Below are 21,463 nucleotides of genomic sequence, written 5' to 3'. Positions count from 1 at the left end.
CTCTCCCTCCCTCCCTCCCTCCCTCCCTCCCTCCTCCCCTCTTTGCTTCTCCGTCTGCTTCTGTCTCGCAGAACGACAGCGTGGTGGAGAGTAATGGAGAGGATCCTCCGGAGAGTCTGAACACGCTGCTGACTGACATCTCTCTGGTAAGGTGCCTGCGTCGGCCTGATAACGTTGGCTAAGACAGTGAGGAGCAATCGGGGGGGGGGGGAGAGAGACAGAAGACGGTGATGTGATGGTGAACGGAGGGAAATCCAGACGTGGCTGAGTCTATAGGATTTGGTATGTTCAATGGTACGTTCCAGTTGAACTGGGAGGTTGGAATTTTCCCAAGGTGCAAGAAGGAAAGTTGGAATTCCAAGACTTTAAAGGCCTGTTTATACACAGATGGAGCCTTTTCGTCCTTACTTTGTCTTCATTTTGGACGAAACAGAGCAATACCACCGGACATTTTGGGGGGCAGTAGAGGGTCAGTAGTCCATCCAGTCAGGGAAACGGCGGAATAGAGTCTGTACGGCATTAATTCAAGGGTCTATCTGGTGAAGCAAGTTGTAAAAAGTTGCAGTGGACATGTGGAAATATTGAAATTGAAATCTCCCTCATCGGCAGCATCCATGATTCTCCATTGTGTAAATGTCCATCTGTAGGGTAGTGACGGAGATGACTTTTGGACGAGTAGAAATGGTCCTTAACGTGACGATGTTCTGCATCCACACTGTGAAAACTGTCCTTTTAACTCCAGTGTGTCCAGTTTAGTGAGTCGTCCACACTCGTCGTTGTCCCACTGGTGTCTGTGGACGTGTCACTGCGGTCTCTTCGCTAACATTAACCACGTTACTTGTCTCTGAGCAGAGTCTAATCATGATGTTCCTCCTGTTCTGTGCCAAGGCTCCTCCCACGTCTTAATCTCCTCTTAATCTCTGCAAGGACAAGCTCAGTGTTGCACCTTAAGTTGTCGATTAAGTTAAAGACTGCAGGGCGACCTCAGTTTCCACGGCAACACAGCGAGCGACATCAAGAGTACATGTCATTTGTTTGTAATGCACCACAGCAGACGGAAGAGAGGAAGGTCAAAGCGTTGCAAATCATTCACGACTTTTCTTTTGTGAAGTTTATTTCTGCTCATTTGTTTTTTGTGTGTTTCTCACGTCGCTCACTTCACTGTTTCACTCTTTGAGTTTGTGCATATTATGAAGAGGAGAAATCAAACCAACAACCTCTGCATGTGTTAGTCGTTAAACAGGTGTTTGACTGAGGAAGACGAGGAAACTGCACGACCAAGAGGTTCAAACTTTGCTTTAAAAGTCGTCGTTTGTGCAGCGTGGTCGTGTGAGTGACTGACGCAGACGACTGGCCGCAGACAAACACAATAACTGCACAGCTGTACAAATACTCACACGGATGCTGTTTCACTGTCGTATCTCTGTTTAGAAACAACAGGACAAGTGTGAAGTCTGCGCCGTGCAAAGCGCTCATTAGTCTCCCACACCAAACCCCACAGAAAAACACGCTCCGGCTCTGTCGCTCTGCCGCTGCATCACTTTCTACGTTTGTGTCACTCAAGTAGAGCCGAGCAAAAGTTCTTCAAACACAGAAGTTGTAAAATAACATATGAACAGAGCGATGAAAGCAGCAGTGGATCAATGACGGGATTTAAAAGTGCTGTTTTTGTCAGTGGACCCTGGTGTGGCCTGTTCTTTCACATAATGTTTAATGATGAGATAAAGAGGCCAAACATATTCTGAAGAGGAGGGTTTTCTCTGTTGTTATGGCAACGGGCCCTTTCACGCTCCTCTCTGATCACATACCCTGGTATAAACTGTACAGTAGAACAGTTTTATCACCAGACACAGAAAGGGTTAAAGTGACGGGTTGAATCCAGCGCCGGTGCTGGAACGAGTCATGTGACATGGACTGTGACTGGCACACAGAGCACAGTGACACTGACCTCACACAACATCACTTTAATGTATGTAAACAATCGTTCTGCAGATTACAGCTCCATCGCTCACACGCTCACATTTTCTATTGCAGTATATTGTGCTACAATAAACTGATTCACCCCCTAATCAATGATGATGAATATCCTCTCACTTCAGGATGATATACAGTCCGCCGCCACCGCCGAGCCCCCTCCCTCCTTCAAGCCCCCGCCCCCTCCCGGGGTGCAGAGGCGCCAAAGTAGACAAGAGCTGCGCAACAAAAGCGAATCCTCCCACTCAGGCTTGTACTTCACGGCCCCGCCTTCCCACGGCCACAGCAGAGAGGCGGCGCGCGCCGCAGCCCCGCCCCCACCTGCACCCGCACAACACCACAAACGACAACACCCCAGGGACCCGGCGGCGTCTCAGGACTACACGGCCGTCAGAAAGAGAGATCTTTCCAAGAAAGAGCAAATTAAAGCCGCTCAGTTGTCCAAGGTCGCCGCGCACAACATCGGCCCGTTTCCCAGAGTCCAGTCCCCCAGCAGAGGCCCCAAACCCGCCGCCCCGTCCCCGTCACCACCGCCGCCACCTCCACTCCCTGCTCCCCAGCCTCCCCCGACTCTGCCCCTAAAGTCAGCGTCCCTGTCCAAAGCCTCCCCCGCGTCTAAAGCACAGTTCGTCACAGTGGAGGTTCACAGGCCAAACGCAGAGCCCGACGTCAACGAGGTGCGGCCGCTGCCACAGGCCCGAGGTGAGGAACGTAGATCACAGGAGGTCACATGTTACTGCAGTGTGTGCTTGTGTGAGGTGGTGACACGTTCATCTGACCTGCCTGTCCTGTGTGCGCCCCCTGCTGGCTGCCACGCACCACTGTGTCACTCACACGACAGGGACACAAGGAAAAAACTGATTTAAGCCACTTAACAAGCGTCATCTTCAGTCATTATAATTCAACCTTTTCCAACAGGAAACTGGAGTTCATGTTGAATCGTAAACTCCGTACTCCACCAACACCAAACTCCTTTGAGAAAACCATGGATTTTAGCTCACGGGGACACGGGAGCTGCTGGTCGACTGCTGCCTCCGGTGGCGAGTTTGTGTCACTGAAGTAAAACAGACTGAATGATTTCAAACACCAAAGTCACAAAATGACAGCAGTGGATCAGCAACTCCTGCGTGCTGTGATGTGTAAATGGATGATTTTCTCTTTGGTGCAGGGAGAGTGAGTGGTTTACAGACTGACACTAACTTCAGTTCCTTGTGATAAAACAGTGAGATAAAGAAACTCACATGTTTGTTAGCTATCATACACTAATGCAGATGTAGATTTTATGTGGTGAGTCTAAAACCCTGAACTGTCCCTTTAATGTGTAAATCATCACAGTTTCAGTACATTAGGGCAGAAAAACCGCAAAATTAAAATGAACACAGAATATTTTTTTGCCCGGAAACGTTGAAATTTTTTCTTCAGTGTCTGAATTTATGGTGCGAGACGCTCCGTCCTCGCCACTTCACTGGAGTGTAACCGGCTTCAGAAAGAATGGACAGACCCACTTTCTTTTTTCTGTTTTTTTATGATGCACTGGAGCTGCACATGCTGACCGTGCTGGAAACACAGAAAAGCGTCCAGTGATGCAAACTTCTTCTTCTTCTTCTTCTCCCTCTTTAGTTTGTAGACGTGACACAGAAAAGCACAGTCGTATTTGGATCTTCGTCACTGCGCTGTAGTTTCAATTAGAAAGTCAGACCCTATTTATAATCTCTCTCTCTCTTCTATAATGTAGTGGAAGTAATGAGCAATCTTCCAGAACATTGTGTTCCATTACCACTGGAGCACTAATCTTAAATTAAATCTTAAATTAAATCTTTTTTCTTTTGTTTTAATGGTCAGTGTGTGTGTGTGTGTGTGTGTGTGTGTGTGTGTGTGTGAGGCGGTCGCTGATCAGTGTGATGTGACTGAGATTCCCTGACATCATGTCTGCCTGCTCCCCCTCCCCTCCCCCAGGTGGCGCCCTGTCTCAGCTGTCAGACAGCGGCCAGACCCTCAGTGAGGACAGTGGCGTGGACATTGCTGAGTCAGCACACGTCAGCAAAGACAGCAGCCCCCATTCCTCACGCACTCGCCTCCCCCCACGAGACACCCAGGGAGGCGGGGGGGACAAGCCCTCCAAACCGGTGAGGGGAAGGGGGCGGGGCTATTATCAGAAGAGCTGTGTCAGGGATTTATTTTATATATGTGTGTGTGTGTGTGGTTAGAATATTTAAACATGGACGCACGGTGGACGCCATGTCAGTGAAACATAGTTGCGTCCAAGACAAGAAAAAAGGGTTCACCTTATAAAATCATCAGTTTATTATTATTGTTCTGCTTTATCTCACAATTAGACAAACTTTTCTCCCCCACACCAAACTCCATAGAGAAAATACGCGTTTTTAGCTCACTGGGACACCTGAGTCGCAGGGTGACTGGTGCCCCCTTTTGGTGAGTTTGTCACTCTACGTAATAAAGACAAATGATTTCAAACACTGAAAGTTACCTAATAACACAGTTTAACTTACTGAAAGAGACGACTTGTGTGAAGTGATGTAAAAATGTCTGATTTTCTCACAGGGAGAGTGAGTAATCTACAAACTGACACAAGTTGTATTACCTGGTAACTGGAGCGATAAGACTGATGAAGAATGAGAGAAGAAGAAAAGGGGGAAACGACAGTGGGTTTGACAACCTGAACCACTCACTCTCCCTGCACCAAACTCCATAGAGAAAACCAGCGATTTTAGCTCACAGGGACACAGGAGCTGCTGGTCTGCTGCTGCCTCGTGTGGTCACTTTGTGTCACTGAGGTAAATCTGAGCAAAGAGTTTCAAATGCAGAATTCACAAAATAAGACATTTGAACTTAGTGATGGAGGCAGCAGTGGACCAACAACTCCTGTGTGCTGTGTGTTAAAATCTCTGATTTTCTCTATGGGGTTTGGTGCAGCAAATCACAAAGTGACACAAACAGTTGTCAAACAGCAACACAATGCAGAAAATAGACTTAAACTTACATAGATAAGCCTTTTGTTAAGTAGCTAAAATCTTTTTTTTTTTTTTTTTGAAAAAAAAATGGTTGCGTTAATCTGGTGCAGATTTTAAAATGTGAGGCTGAAAATCTTTTCTTGTCGCGGCCATGTTTCACTGAACCCGTGACCCGTCCACCTGTGACTGTATCTATGCACCAAACTAATCATCAGATCTGGATAATAATCAGTGTTTGCAGCCACAGTAAAAACCATGGGTTCAGTTATGTCAGCTGAGTGACGCACACGTTGATAAATCAGTGTGATTAACTGCTAATTAACTGCTAATCTTTCACCATAATCTGAGCTGTGATCGTATCCCTCTTCCATCTGTCTTTTTTTTGTCCTTTTTACTCATGTCATTAATTCACTCACATCACATCATCATTCACTGTCACTGCAGAGAAGCATAATCAAAGATTTTAAATCACCCTCTGGTTCTTAATCGGTGTAGAATTATTTTACTTTAAGAAAAAAGTGAATGATTGCCGTTCAGTGGCTGTTTCACTGAGGCAGGAGGCGTAAAACATTGACTTGTTTTTCCTCTGCAGTTTTATGTACAGTATATAATATTTTGAATGGGTGTGGAGCACCGGGCCACCCCACAGCTGACATTCATCTTAAAATAATATTATGTGCAAACGCAAGCTCAAAAACATACAGATGAGGGAACAAATCCCAGGCTGAGTTACACAAGCCAGGGGAACAGCGGGTTTACAATAAAAGGTCATGGAATAATGGAAACACCGTTGCATTGTGGGAAATGCATAAATGGTTATTTAATGCACCACCAGGACTGAACATATACATGTAAAAAAACAGTAAATCCACCTGAAGACGACTGTATGGTGCGTTCCATTAGCATTCGGGATGCGGAATTTCCAGCTCACATTCCTGCGAGTTAAAATACGAACACTACTACTTTTACCGTTAACGGCACTTTTGTCGTATTTGTTTCACAGTAAATCAGTCGTACACATAGTACTGTTCAATTTTTACCCATAGACATGTTGTTATCGAGTAACAATAACTAGCCTGGGATACTTTTATGTCTGTGTATTTTCCCCCGGAACATGATGAACATAAGCGGAAGCTCCAACTTCCGACTTCCAAACTGTAGCTGTGTTTGCACCAAGTGGAACGGTTTGGTTTTGGTATAATACAAGGCTTTTTTTGTGTTTCCATTAGGAATAATACCAAAATAACCAGTCCCAAACGTTCCGTTCTTTGACAAACCAAAATGGTAGGATACGGTCAGTCTAGCTCCACCCACAATATTCAACTGATTGGATGGCGACAGAAAAACCTCACTCCCTTGCGATTGGTGTAAATATTAGGGGTGGGAGTCACCAGAGACATCGCGTTACGATATTATCACGATATGATCACTTCAATTTGGCGATGCTGAAGAGCAAACTCAAAGAACTTGGAATTAACTGCAAGAAACTTGTGCCGGAGGGAAAGCGGCTATATGTGTAAAACAATGAATTTACACGAGAAATGTGGACCCATCATTTTTGCCCTTCCAAAAAAAACAAAACCCTTCCATATCCCATGGAAGTCGAGGCAAATGCCGGGAGTCTGTTCTCATACGAAGTTTAACGTCTTGTTGAGACAAACAGGAAAGAGAGCTGCTAGATGTCCTCCTTTGTTGTCTGTTGTGACACGTTCAATGACGTTGTTTGTTGTCGTCACAGCGGTACGACGTCACGCTATGCGGCCAAGTTAAGGTACTGATCTCGGTCGAAACGCAAGCCTGACCCAGCGATTACCATACTGTACCAAACCCAACTGTACCATGATGAAAACACAGCATTAATGCAACTGCACAAAAGGACGGCGTATAACTTCATGTTCAAATTGGGTTTAAAAAGGAAGCATAAAATAAAATTTTTCTTTCATTATAACCTGTCCTCTTCCTCGCTGTAGCCAGGTTTGTTGGAGCCCACCTCTGCACTAGTGCGGGTGGCAAAGAGCGCCACCACCCTGGGTATCGCCATTGAAGGAGGAGCCAACACTCGCCAGCCGCTGCCAAGAATTGTCACAATACAGGTGAGTCACGTAGAAAACATCAAGTTCATAAAAACAGCAAAGAAGAAGATAATACTTCCTTTTAGTTCACCTCCATTTGAGTGGAAATGACCCACTGAGCAGTTTGACTTTGGATACCTGATATTAAACTAGATTTGCTTTATAATTAAAATAATGTGGAGTGGGATCATTAGGGGAAGGACAGTCAAGAACAGGTGTTTTTTTGAGTCTGGATCTAAATGGATTTCTGTTTGAAAGCGGAGAAAAGGGCGATTAGAAAGAAGAAGCTAAGGAGGCTCCTTTTGGATGTTTGAATGAGTTTTTATTGCATTAACAATGGCACCAAACTCATTTTCTTGTCCATCCTGTAAGAGGACTTCACAGCAGTAACTGTAGCTGCTAGCTGGAATTTGACTTTAGCATTGAAGCCAAATGCAGAGTAATCTGTGACTTTGGCAGCTATGTAGCCAGACTTTGTGGCAACAGGATTTAACACTAGCAGCTATTGTAGCTGTAGCATCCGTGTTAAATGGTAGCAGCTACATAACTAGACATTGTGGTATCGGTGTTTATAGCCTTAGTGGGCATTTAGGGCTTCAACTGACATCTTTATTTGACTTTAGCAGCTGCTGGAGCCAGACTTTGTGACATATCAGCTAATACACTAGCAGATGCCATATTAGCCACTTCCATAGCATCTACAGTATCTGTTAGATACTGTAACAGCTACCGTAAGTGCAGCTACCGTAAGTGCGTGAGTCTGTTGTATCAGTGTCGGACATTAGCAGCTGCTGTAGCCAAACGTTGTGACATTATAGTTTTACTTGAGCAGCTAATACACGAGCAACTGCGATATTAGCCACCATTATAGGCCTAGCATCTATTTGACGGCAGCTGTTTGAATTTAGCTGTTGTGTCAGCGTTTAACATTAGAAGCTACTGTAGCCAAACGTGGTGGCATTACCTTTTGACTTGAGCAAAACTAGCAGCTGCTACGTTAGCCCCTACTGTACATTAGCTGTTTGACTTTAGCAGCTTCTAAAGCCAGAGTCGGTTGCATCAGTCTTTGATGTAGCAGCTTCTAAGCCGCTATTGCATTAGCAGCTATATTACGGTAGCAGCTACTGTAGCTGTTTTACTTTAGCAGCTACTGCAGCTGGTTTACTTTAGCAGCTACTGTAGCTGTTTTACTTTAGCAGCTACTGCAGCTGTTTTACTTTAGCAGCTACTGTAGCTGTTTTACTTTACTTTAGTTCTGTGTATCCTCTATAATATCTAAAATATCCAAATATCCAATAATTGAAGCTGAAAATGTGACCTTTGAAAATGAGTCATTGCCATATTCCTCTGTAATTTGCATGTCAAAAAGCCTTCTATTAACTCAGAACCATCTGTAGCATTAATCATGTCCTAACCACATAGAAAATGAGGAGTCGCTATTTAAATATCAGAGCAACAGGCGTCCATAAGACCAGAATCCACACCACGCTCGGAGCTGTCGCTCAGTCTCTGACTCTGCAGAGGTGGTGATTGAAATAAAAGAGGGTTGCTGATTGCAGAGGGAGGGATAAAAGGACTGGAAATCAGCACGTTCTTATAATCAAAGAGTGTGCACTGGAGGAAAGAGGGCAAGGTAGATGTGAAGGATGCAAAAGCAGCGAGAGAATTGTCTCAGAGGAAAGCAGCGATGAGGCTTTAGGTACGAGTGTTTGGATGTCACGTAGGTGGTGGGAATTGTTACTCTATTTGGCAGAAATAACAATAAACATTTTTAATCCCGACATCAGGTCGCAGAGGGAACATTTTTTTAACATTTTTTCCAGACGCCCCCCTCCCCTACAATGCTCTCTAGCTCCAACTGGTGGATTCCATGGTGTTAGTAGGCCATGCTAGATATGTAATCCATCCAGTGGGTTCTGGTTCTACCCCAAGCTCTGAACATGCCTTCAAGGGAATTCTCTTCAGTAGTTGGCTGTGGGCAACTGGACTTGCTTGAACTGAGTTGAAGACATCTGACTAACTAGTGAGAAGATCCAGGTATTTAATAACCTCTGAGGCTGATACCAGGAGTCTAGAGAGCAACTAAAGCAAGTCCCAGTTACCCACAGCTGACTGCTCAAGAAGAACATGACCTGGATGACTGAGAACCTTCACCAACATGCCTTCAATGGAGGTTGTCCAGGAGACTTCCTGATCAAATTCCCCATGTTTTACTCCCAGCTCTTCCCTGATCCTCTCTCTCTATGACTGAGTCATCTGTCCATCCACTTTCTACCATTTCCTCTTTCACACAAAGGCAGGGTAAACCCGGACAGGTCATCCGTCCAATGTACAGAGACGAACAGAACGTTTTAGAGTTTTTGGACTGTGGTAGAAAGCCCGAGACCCAGAGGGAACACAAGCAAACTCTGGACAAACTCCACATAAAAAGGCCCTCGGTCAAACCGGGATCTGAGCAGCTGACCTTCATGCTGTGAGGCAACAATTCTAGCCACCACACCAGCAGCCACTGTGTAAAGAAAAGTCATTTTGTCAGCCTGTAACTGAGACCTGATAGTTTTCCAGTCACTACCTAAAGCCCATGACTGTAGGCGAGCGTAAATGGACTGGTGATTTGAGAGTCATATAGAATGTTATTAAATGCACTTTATTCCCAAGAGCGTTTTCCAATCTTTCCTTCAAAAAAGTAATTTTTTTCTGTATGTTGTTTCACGAGCAGAGAGAGCAAGAATATTCAATCTAAGACTAATAAAAATAGAAATTGCTGCTTGCGATGAACTCGTTCCTTGTAAGTGACAAATAGCTGTAAACAAGGATTAAATCTAATGTAACAGAAATTAAACCAGTCTGACAAATGGACTGAAACTTTAATCAGGTTAAATTATTGAGCAGTCTCTAAACTAATGGCTCTGAGTTTCTCTAATTGCACAGCTTTCACCTGAACTTCAGTTTGCTTGGATCCAAACGCGATCAGTCACAAGTGACACCGGGCCAGAAGTTACCTGACACCACTGCTGCATCCCTGAACAATAACCGCGTTCTGGCTTCCTGCTTATTTAAAGACATTAATAAAAGCTTCAGCCTCAAGGTCACTTGTTGTAGGAAAAACAAGATGACTTTTTTGCACAATGTTTTAAGATGAAAAAGTAAAAACTTTGCTGTCACCTTGGGGAAGCTAACTCAACGTTATTAGACCTCAGAGCAGAAGTGCACACGGCCTCGGGTACTTCAGGAAAGCGGTGGAAGCGAGCTTTGGTTTCTGGGCGTCCTGACCGGTGAATTATCGTCTCTGTGAGCACAGATGTGCACAAGGCTGCAGCAAAAAAACTCTCTAGCTTCTGTTTCCCCCAAATCTGTGCGGGCACGAGGCCTCCTCACCGGGGGATGAAGTAGCCAAGCGTTATCAGTCCCCATCGCCTCCTCCCGAGGTGACAGCCCACTGTCATCGCCATCTTCCCATCAGGACGACTCCTTGCTTCACCGGCCCGAGGTAATTGTTGTTGGCTCAGTAAAAAAGAGAGGTGATGATGATAATGGTGATGGTGATGGTGGTGGTGGTGGAAGACACTGCTGGTGATAGAAGCCTTAATAAGGTCAGCTCCCAGAGTCAAGTGAACAAAACATTTAGGGAAGAAGATGTTGTTTCTTATTTTGTGTTTCCAGGTCCGTGAAATGTGTGAGCTGTAAATTATTCTCCTTTTACAATTGGTTTTAAAGAAGCGTAATGCTGGAATCGACCGTTCTAAAGGAGCTGTGAGTCGTCGCTATGGTGTTTAAAACGGATTGCAGAGCATAATGGTGATGGAAAAACCCCCACCATCCATGTTTGTATTGATCTGTAAGGTCCCTGTGAAACAAATGCACAGATTCTCCTCTTCTCAGGTTATATATACATATATGTGTGTTAGAAAACAGCAGCTGAGAACATGTGAAAACATTTACAACCGTGGAGTAAAGACAGAAAACAGTTTTTCAATTGTATCTGAAAATAATGACTCAATAACTCACTGGAGTCAAAACTCAGCGAGCTTTATCAGCAGTTTACCGTTCACACACCTGCTCTGACTCTACTGTCTTTGGTTTGTTAGCTAGCTGAGACGTCTTTGTCTCAGAAAATCTCTGACACTTTACTTAAATTCATCCTAAAGATAAAGGAAATGAAGTAGAGAAGAAAAACAGACAAAAAAAGTGTAGACTGTACTGCTGTGAGGCTGCAGTACCATTGACGGACTCAGAGGGAGACAGAGAGCCGGACTGGAGCTAAACCAGCTCTGTGTTTGCTTGTGTACATTATGTTTGTTAAAGTGGCACTAAAATGGTGGAAATGTCACTTTGATGCCAGAGAGTTTACGTTAATGTTCCGTACAAACACTTACGAATAGTGATGTTTGCAGGCTTTGGTACTCACCGAAGTTTAAGATATTTTCCTGTTATGCTGATGTTTCCACACTGGCTAATCCAATCATGTTTGTTCGCTTTAAGCCCCGCCCCACACTAGAGGATAATTGGCCCAGATTTCAGTCCTGATCTGGCCCTTCCGACAATCGTGTGTGTCTTCCAGTTTTGGGGCTGATTTCAACAGAATATCTGGCCAAATTATCCTGTAGTGTGAGGGATTAACACACGTCATCTGAATCATCAGAGTCCTCCCGATTCCTAAATCGTAAGTATTGCGTACTTTTGGCTAGAACCGTAACTTATACGAGCCAAGTGGATTTCGTTTTTCTCAGTGACTTCATCCAAGAGTCCGAGATGTGAGAGTCCCTAAATCTCCTCCCTGAAATCATTGATTAAACCGACTGGATTGTCAATAGTCCGTGCTCAATCTCAGGATTAAAACGTTGAAAATCACTTACAAAGATCGTTGTGTCTGTGGTTTCCCCATGTTTTTATTGTGATCCTTTAGTATGGGACAAACTTTATCTCAAAATGTACATGGACACAACACAACTCAGGCCGCTCAGCTTGTTGCTTGTGTGTAAACAACCGTCTCCATCACTTTAGCAACAATCTCAACTGTTATCACACTGCTAACTTTATGAAAGTCGTCTCCGACCCCCGGCATCGTGGACACTCATCGACAAGGTTGGACCTTCTCAACCAACGTCCAAACTAATCTCTGACTTGTTTTCTCAACGTTTCTATATTTGAATTTGTGTAGATGCAAATGTTCACATCCTTTTTGCTGCGTTATTCCTGCAATTCATTTTACTTTCACTTTCATCATCTTAGAAAGCACTTGTTGACATGTTTGGTGTGAACGCACCGTCACTCCAACAAGATTTTGGGCACTTAGATTTCTGTTTTCTCCTGTCAGGAGATAATTTCTTTATTCTGGCAGTCTGAAATGAGCTGTTGCTCTCTGCCAGCCACTGAAAAACATCGTGCTCTTTTAAACGTTGTATTTATTGAGCAGTTAGTTCCAGACTGTCGTTGTGTTTTGGAGAACGTGTTGTGGACACTGAGCCGCGCTCTGTTGCTTCACCTTCACACTGTCATGTTTTTTTCACAGTCCCTGCCTGGATGTGGCGGTGACATGACATACATGTTCCTCCCGTCACTTTCTGTCAGACTGCGTCAGCTGTGGTAACAGGCGTGCATGCATCGTTTGGTTCCGCCTCGCGCCATAAAACTGCTTCATTAAGTGAGAGTTGCTCGCCGCCGAGACGTCCAAAACATCGAGGATGAGAACATCGTCTGCTGTGATTAAAATGCTGCCGTCTCTCACGACTCCAGACTCGACTTCTTCACTTTGATGTGAGCTGATGAGGTCACTTTTAACGACCGAGACATCAAGAACTCACAGAGCAGAGGACACACTTTGTTAAGTGAGCTCAACTGTGTCGGTGAGTCGTGGAACAAAATGTCATTACATGAGTTGTTCTGACTCATGTGATACAATATTCGAGATACTGGCGACAAATGTCGATATAACAGTTTGGATTGGTTCGATACTTTTTGTGTGCGTTTCCATTAGGAATAGTACCAAAAAAGTACAATTTTTGGGAGCCCTACTTTCCTTGGGGTAGCAGAGTAACGGGTACGGTACAGTACGAGTGGAACTAGACCCACAACAGTCAGCTGATTGGGCGACAGAGAAGCGGCACTCCCTTTGGCGACCAGTGTTTCTTCAACACACGCTGTCTATTCTCATACAAAGTTTGACGTCTTGTTGAGACAAACAGCCAGAAGCTGCTGGAAGTCCTCCTTTGTTGCCCGTTGAGTCAGGTTATTTGTTGCTGTTCGCACACCAGGACAACGTCAGCGAGATGCGTAGCCTGGCGTCCATCAGGCTCAGCTCTCACACCGTCTCCTACCAAGAAACGTACTGTTCTCAATCGAAACACAAGCCTGAACCAGGGTTTTACCGTTCCAGACCATACTGTACTGTTCCAGGATGGAAATGCACCCTTAGATTCACTGTATGAATCTTCAGTACTAGGTTTTTACTTATATCGGTCTATCCCTACTCCAAACCCCGCACTTTTATCGCAGGTCATATTTGGGGTACCATATTATGAGTAACCTTGCGATTCCTGCTCCTTGTCTCAGATGTTTACGAGCCGCCCTCAGCCCGGGGCCACTGACCCTGAAAGTGATGTTGTTCCAAAGATTTACAGATCCATCTGGGTCTCGTTGGCGCCGCAGTCTGCTCGTTCATCGCGGCGTCTCCAAATGTCACCGCCGCGCAGTGGAGACGTACGGAGTGAGTCATCGCGTGTGTCTGAATAAATGTGTGGTGTCAACAGACGACGCGTTCCTAAAAGCGTGTCTGAAAAGTGTGCGAGGGTGTGAGTGTGACTGCGGAGCGGAGCAGGTCAGCAGATTAACCGCTCTGAGGCTCACAGCTCTGCACACTGTGTGTGTGTGTGTGTGTGTGTGTGAATGTGGGCCTCTGTGACAGGACGTCTCTATCTCTCTATGCTAATGAAGTCATATTTGATGTTTAAATTCGAGCTCGGGCAACGAGACAACTTCATTTATTTTGGTGTAATTGAGAAATTCTCAAACATACGGGCGGAGAGTCAAACTGGAAAATAGCCTCTGAAAGCCTCAGAGCAGCTCGTCAGGTCCAGAGCAGATGGAGGAGTTCTGTATTTATCTCCTCTGCTCTATGGAAACAGAACTTTTCAGATAACACCTCTCTCTTTTTTGTTTTTTAAAACGTTTTGTTTTGTGAAATGTCTTCATACCAGAGATGTTCACAAGTCCAAGTCAAGTCTCAAGTCTTTGGTTGAAAATGATCTTTCTCTGTTTTACAAACACTGCATTCTTACATCTAATGAATTCTAAGCATGTTCTGTACTTTCACCAACTGTCTTTGTCGACATGTGAGGATTGAAACTGTCCTTGTTGTTGTTTAACAACAATAAAGAATTAGAAAATAGGCTACACAGCTAATATGTACACAGCCCAGTTAGCTAATTAACCCTAGAGGCTAGCAGCAGCTAGCCTAGAAGGCTCGTGACTGTTAGCTTCACAGGGTAGCGACAGTTGAACTTGAAGGCTTGGGAGAGGTAGCCTTGGAGGCTAGCAACAGTTAACCTCAGAGGATTGTGACAGTTAGCCCCATAGGCTAGTGAAATTTCGCCCCATAGGCTAGCAACAGTTAACCACAGAGGCTTGGGACAGTTAGCCCTATTGGCTAGTGAAATTTAGCCCCATAGGCAAGCAACAGTTAGCCTCTGAGGCTTGTGAGGCTGGTGACAGTTACTGACACCTACTGGTATAATTAAATACTGTCCTCAAGTCCAAGTCAAGTTGAGCTGCAGGTCGAGTCTGAAGTTACTGTTTGTGTGACTCAAGAACGATGACTAGAGTCATCATCTATGCTTCACACACAAATAAAAACTGCTGAATGCTGTAGTACACATGCCAGGCCTCTATGTGGTGCTGTAACACTGCCATAGAAATACATCAAAACACAGAAAATGGTCTTTATTGTGGTGCAGTTTTTATTTGTATGACTGATTCTCGTTGTCTCTCTCCCTCAGAGAGGCGGCTCGGCTCATAACTGCGGCCAGCTGAAAGTGGGTCAGGTGATCCTGGAGGTGAACGGGGTTTCCCTGAGGGGCCGCGAGCACAGGGAGGCGGCGCGCATCATCGCTGAGGCCTTCAAGACCAAAGAGAGGGACCACGTGGACTTCCTGGTGACCGAGTTCAACGTGGCGCTATAGCTGAGCGGGGGGGGACGAGAGCGGGACACGGAGGACGAGTGTGGATTTAAATGGCACAACTCTTTTTAAAACTGGAACAAACCGCCTGAGACTCTTTCTCTTTACACTTAATCTTCCTGAATCTGGACAACGGTTCCACTACATTTGACAGGTTTTTATCTCCACTGTGAACTTTGTTCAGGATTCTCCTCAACGCGTTACCTCCCCACTGTGAGACCTCATGCACTACGACGGGAAATAAAGACCTTCTGTGCGTCTTTCTTTGTCCTCGGTGTTAAAAACTTGTGGATTTCAACTTGCAGCGAAAACCACTGGACCTTCCTGTAGCAGTCCTTCGTCCCGAGCTCCGATCTTTTTTTAATTTATTTATTAATTTATGGCTTTAACTGGGAGACGACTGCACACCTGAGACACCTGAGACTGATTCATGCCTGGGTTTGTATATGTACAAAAATGAACAAATGTAGATACAGATGCAAATATATATATATAATGTACACATAAAGATACTCCTATATAAATTATAAAACCTGTATCTTCTGTTGCATCAACAAATAGCGATTATAAATATTTATATTTCAAGGACGATGATAAATCAGGCACTTCTGGGAAAAGATGTGTTTTTTCTACATCATTAGTTACGCCCCCTTTTTTTTCTGACACATATTCACCTGTCTTCTCTCCTCGGTATGAGACATTATTGAGATCACTTTTAAAGATTGGACACATGGTTTAAGTGATAATTTTCATGTTAAAACATGAATATTTAATAACTCGGTTCAATGTTGTGATACTAAGTCGACCAATTATCGTGGAAGCTCACGCAAAATCCCAAAAGGAGTAATAAGTTCATTCAAATACCATTGGTGCAAAATCGCCAAAAAAATTGCTGTTCAGCCCACGATGGCGGCCTTCCTGTAGGACTTACGACAAAGTCCTTATTGACTTTTTGGACCGTCCTGACACGATTAACACATGTACCAACTTTCGTTCATGTACGTCAAACTTTTTTTTTTTTCATTTTTCGTGAGCCCTCCCACTTCCAAATGTCTACGCTTTTTCACCGAACGACTTTCACACGTAAATTTCCATGAGGATGGATACGGGCGCAAAAATCCTGTTTGTTAGTCTTGGAGGCTGGAGACAGTTACTGACACCTACTGGTATAATTAAATACTGTCCTTGAGTCCAAGTCAAGTCTGGAGTCCTTTGAGGTGGAGTCTGAAGTTACTATTGTGTGACTCAAGTACGACAACTAGAGTCACCATCATCTCCGCCATGGTGGCCGCCATGTTGAATGTTTACAAAAGCTATGCGACGTTGCTTCTAAACACATTGGTTCCTCTTTTCTTTTTCTTTTTTTTTGGAGATTCTGGCGTTGGCTAAAGCGGCTAACATCCTCGCCGGATGGCAACATCCCATCAAACTGGGCTGTGTTCACCCAGGTTAGCACCACTTCACTTTATGTCCTCTAAAGTGTTTGTTTTTGACAGTAGTGTTTCACCAAAAACAATCTGAGCTGTTTATTGGCGAAAACAAGCTCTTTCAGTGGCCATAATGTGTGAAAATGATATGAGTCATGCTCCTAAAAACCACTGAATCCTGGCATCGGCATCTTGGAATATGCCAGAAAACCTCCAGTAGATTAATGTTGTCAGCTGAACCTCAACCTGACCAACCAACTCATCTAAATACTAACGTGATATGTTTGTTTTCTTTGGCCGGGTTAGTGTGTATATTTTCACATTTGTCCAGTTTATGTGGCGTTAACTCTCACAGGGGTTAGAAAAAAAGAAAAAAAACACCTCAGTTAAGTCCGTTTTGGTTCTCTCCTGCTGCTCCCGTTGAATAACAATGGATGATTTGTGTTTTTTAATTTCGTTCTTTTAATCATATTCACCCTGGGGGAGCGTTCCTGATGCCAGACTCAGTGCAGCAATTATGCCTAAAAAGAGAATAATGAGACATTTAGAGGACGACACTGCCCAAGATTTTACAGCGACTCCCTCACACATGCAACACGTGTGTGTGTGTGTGTGTGTGTGTGTGTGCACATTTGATTTGTTTATAGAAAAGCAATTAGGAGATTAACAAATAGGAAGAGAGGGAGAGAGTGAGACAGAGAATGAGGGAATGATTGAAAGAAACAAATGAGAAGTGATTGTTGTGGAAATGATCTGTTTCCCCTCCGGAGGAAAGTGAGCGCGGAGACGACGTACGACACAAAAGCACACCTCCACGTGTCAATCCAGAGACTCACACTAAGGATGAAGTGATTCATCTAAAGTGTTTGTGTTTTTTATGTGTGTGTTTACACGGATAGTTCAGGTTTTCCGAAGTGCTGACTGCGTTGTAGCTTCCCCCGATATCGGTATCGGATGATATTGGCTTTAATACGGAATGTCCGAAAAAAAACAGTCCAATGTCGTGCGTCCCTACGTAAAGCAACTGTTCAATAAGGGTGGGCAATATTATCTTAAAATGATATCGCGATATTCCACCGCGAGTTTGAGACCTTTGATGTAGAGTGCTGGCTAGACTGAGATCATATTTTTTTTACGACTTCTCCGCTGAACTCCCAGTTCTGACTTCCGATGTAAACGTAGCGCATCATGTGGACGCTCACCCTCACTATTAACATGGCTGCCAGCAGGGACGTGAGGACAAGCAGATATTTACTGCTGCTGTTAGCAAACCAGATACCACAGACAGCAGTTAGCATTCATGATGTCATGTTACCGCCTTCCCTCTGGATGACTGTGTTTATAAATGAGATTTAGCACTAGCCCCTGAGGCTTCTTTTAAAGCAAGCTGTTTCACGCGCTACAAATATGCAGTGTTGCTAGCCACTGTACACTCAATAGTAAGTAGCTAACGCCAGCCTGAAAAGTTGCTAGCTGTGGCCAGAACACATCAAACGATAATTAGACTAGACAGTGCTTCATTTATCCATTTGTCTATATTTTTTTCAGTAGAATTACCAACTTTCTTACGCAGAAAGTAGCTAAAGTTTGGCCGGAAAGAAAGGGCCGTGTGAAAAGTTGCTAGCTGTGGTCAGAACACGTTGAGCGCTAATTAGCATGTTTGTGACATCAGAATTGAGAGAATTGATGGAATTGCTAACTTTTTTTTCCTTAGGAAGGATTTCTCACTATTTTGTTTTTTTTTTGGGGGGGGGGGGGGGGGGGTTATCTATCAGATAGATAGATAGATCTATCTATCTATCTATCTATCTATCTATCTATCTATCTATCTATCTATCTATCTATCTATCTATCATGTTATCTATCATTTAACAGCAGCTAATCTTAAATTTGCTTCTCCAGCTTAGCTAATGTGATAGCAATTAATGGTTTTGTGGCTATTCACAGGGTCCCACCCTTGATTTTAGCTCATTTAAGTGTAATGTAATGTGAGCAAAAACAAAACAAAACCGCTGTGTGCCCTTTCAACTAAACCACTTTACAGTCTGTCTATAAAATGAAGCCTCGTCTGTCCAGACGGACAAGAGGCAAAGAAAGAATCTCAACATCTCATGAAGATTCAGCTTGAGCAAAGGCTCCATGAATCATTCATAAACATTCACTGACTAAAGGGAAAAGAAGAGAAACTGGAGGAAAAACAATAGATCAGTCAGAGGTTGAAGTGAACACAAACTTACTGATGTACCACCGCTAACTGCTGTTCAAGATGCTGCAGAAAAGCTAACACACAGGGACAGAAGTCTAGTTCCCTTTATTCACATTGTAAAACAGACAAATAAATGTCGCCTGCACCAGCTTAAACAATAACATACAGTATTGTGTGTGTATATAAAGTAACATTTCCGTGGGCAAAGTCCATTGACCTTGATGAACAGAGCAGTTGGTGCAGCCACGCAGTCAAAAAGGTCCAAGTCTTTTGACTAAATTCATTACAATAATGAGTCAGAATTTGCATATTCAGCACATTACAAACGGGAATCTGGAAAATAATGAGCTCACTGCAACAACACAGTCAAAATTCATGATGCATAAACACAGAGTGTGTGTGTGTGTGTGTGAGGTAGAGGTGGTTGACAGAGATGAGAGCAGGAGTGTGTGTCCTCTCAGTGGAATTGTCCTCTGATAAACAAGCTAATCCTGAAAGAATCAAAGCCACACAGGCTTCTGCTCGAGCGTTTGAAATGAATGTCACTAATGAAGGCTGCCTGCAGAGAGAGAGAGAGAGGAGACAAGAGGAGAGGAGACAAGGGAAGAGGGAAGGAAAGGGAAAATGTTAGTATCTGTCACATATGTGTCAGAATGTGCTCAAACTGAATCAGATTGATTTTGAAAGCGATGCTCAGGGTTGTTCCAGTGTTTCTGCTTCATGTTTCTTATTAGAGAACCTTTTTTCAATTTTCAACAGGAAACTGACGTTTTCATGATGCTTTCTAAACCACTCACTCTCCCACACCAAAGTCCAGAGAGATAATCAGTGATTTTAGCTCACTTCCTACGGGAGCTGTCGATCCACTTCTGCCGCCGTTATTTTGTGACTTCAGTGTTCGAAATCCTTCTTTCGGATTTACCCAAATGACACAAACTGACCACACGAGGCAGCAGTCGACCAGCAGACCCTGTGTCCCCCCTTGAGCTAAAAACGCTAATTTTCTCTATGGGCTTTGGTGCGGGAGAGTGAGTGGTTTACAATGTTCACTTTTTAGCTTATAAAAAGTCTGTCTAACTACAAGATGAAGCCAAATAGCAGAGTTACAGATTTAGGAGAATCCACAAAAAGTATCGTATCGTTTTGGTATCTTTTTTTTTTTTATCCACACAGATCCGACATTTTGGGAGTGCTAAAATTCTATTTTTGGAAACAGGGGAAAAAGCCTTAGTGTGTTCACGTATACAACCAACACGCCACTTTGGGGAAACTATGACTATGTCATAGTCCCATCTCTCCACGTCTTTTAGAGTCATTTTGGGGGACATGAAGACATTTCTTGAAACGATGAAGTGTTTTCGGAGAAAAAGAAAAAGATCGTGGATAAGACCATAAAAACACAGAGTCATTTACGAATTAACTTGACAGTGGTTTGAATGTTACTGACGATTGTTTATGTTTAAATAGTTTTTCCCTGACATCTCGTGCGGTAGACTGTTACATAGTGCACCTTTAAACGACAGACAGAGACTTCTCTTTGTGATGCCTCAGTCTCGCCTCACCCCTGCCCCCTCGTTGACCCGACATTAAAGTTCCGCCCCCGGGAGGAAAAGGAATGATGGAGGGAAGCGATGGAAGCCGCTGACACTCTCATTAATCAGACGCCAAAACACAGAGAGGTGTTCGGCCTCGACTCCAGCACCAGACGCGACAGCTCAGACTCTGACCGCCAATCACTCGCTCTCCTGCAGAGGTCAACGCCAGCCAGCCACCGCCACCTGTTGACCCCCGCGCTGGTAACAGTTTATTTGTTCCACTGAGTGTTTCCTGCTTCATTTACCTGCACAAGTTCATTTACACCTCATCAACACCTTTTTCTTTGTTTGTTGGTTGAGTTGCCCTCTGTCAGTCCATCCATCTTTTTACCCACCGCCTTCTTTTCCTCTTTTCAGTGAATGTTATTCAATGCGGTTTATACAGAAAGTGTATTTAATTTTTCAATAAAGATAACTGCACAAAAAATAAGACGGTTGTCTGCTTTTATTTTGAAGTTTCTCTTCACACAGCCACAGTGGAAGTGTCTGAAACCTGAAAATGAACTTCTCACTTGGGTTATAGCATCAGTTAACACTTTTCCTTAGGAGTTTATTGTCTTAAACACTACTTTCACAGGATGATTCATGGGATGGGATGGATATTTGCTATTATTTTTCAGTCAGGGATGTTTCCAGTGGAGCTGCAACAGCAAAGCTGATAGGAGGGGAACTCGTTAAAAAGACTCCTGACGTCTTTTCCTGCACATTTTCTAGCACCCTGCTTGCGTCTACAATCTCCTGCTGTTGTAAAGCAACTGAGCTAGACAAGGGTCAACATATGTCAACATGACATCTACTATTTTTAATGAGAAAAAAGACTTAGCAATGAACATGTATGAAGAGGGAAAACTGTTTTTTTCCAAATGTATGTACATGTTCAGAATCAAAACATTTTCTTTTAATAATTTCTAAATGTTTCTAATGTTATTTGTGGGCATGTGTGAGGCATAGTTTAAAAAAAAAGAAAAAAAAGTATTTGGAGCTAACAGAATTTTAAGATTTTTAAACATTTAGGCTTTACCAATCATTTATTTTATTTTTCA

General features: G+C 43.8%; 1 protein-coding gene across 2 annotated transcripts in view; it reads left to right on the top strand.

Moving 5' to 3' along the window:
- The window catches only part of whrna (whirlin a), a 107,899-nt gene extending 89,565 nt beyond the window's left edge, over positions 1-18,334 (top strand). Inside the window, exons 8-12 of one of the 2 annotated variants that reach the window (XM_058617983.1) lie at positions 72-146; positions 2,100-2,676; positions 3,931-4,100; positions 6,917-7,039; positions 15,013-18,334. In XM_058617983.1, the coding sequence (XP_058473966.1) occupies positions 72-146; positions 2,100-2,676; positions 3,931-4,100; positions 6,917-7,039; positions 15,013-15,195 (1,128 nt within the window). In that variant the 3' untranslated portion in view covers positions 15,196-18,334. The remainder of the gene's footprint in view (positions 1-71; positions 147-2,099; positions 2,677-3,930; positions 4,101-6,916; positions 7,040-15,012) is intronic. The other variant, XM_058617984.1, reaches the window with a different exon arrangement.
- Positions 18,335-21,463: the final 3,129 nt, after the last annotated feature.

This window comes from Solea solea, chromosome 19, assembly GCF_958295425.1.
Source record: "Solea solea chromosome 19, fSolSol10.1, whole genome shotgun sequence".
In the NCBI taxonomy this organism is placed as follows: Eukaryota; Metazoa; Chordata; class Actinopteri; order Pleuronectiformes; family Soleidae; genus Solea; species Solea solea.
This window is presented reverse-complemented; position numbering and strand designations above follow the sequence as displayed.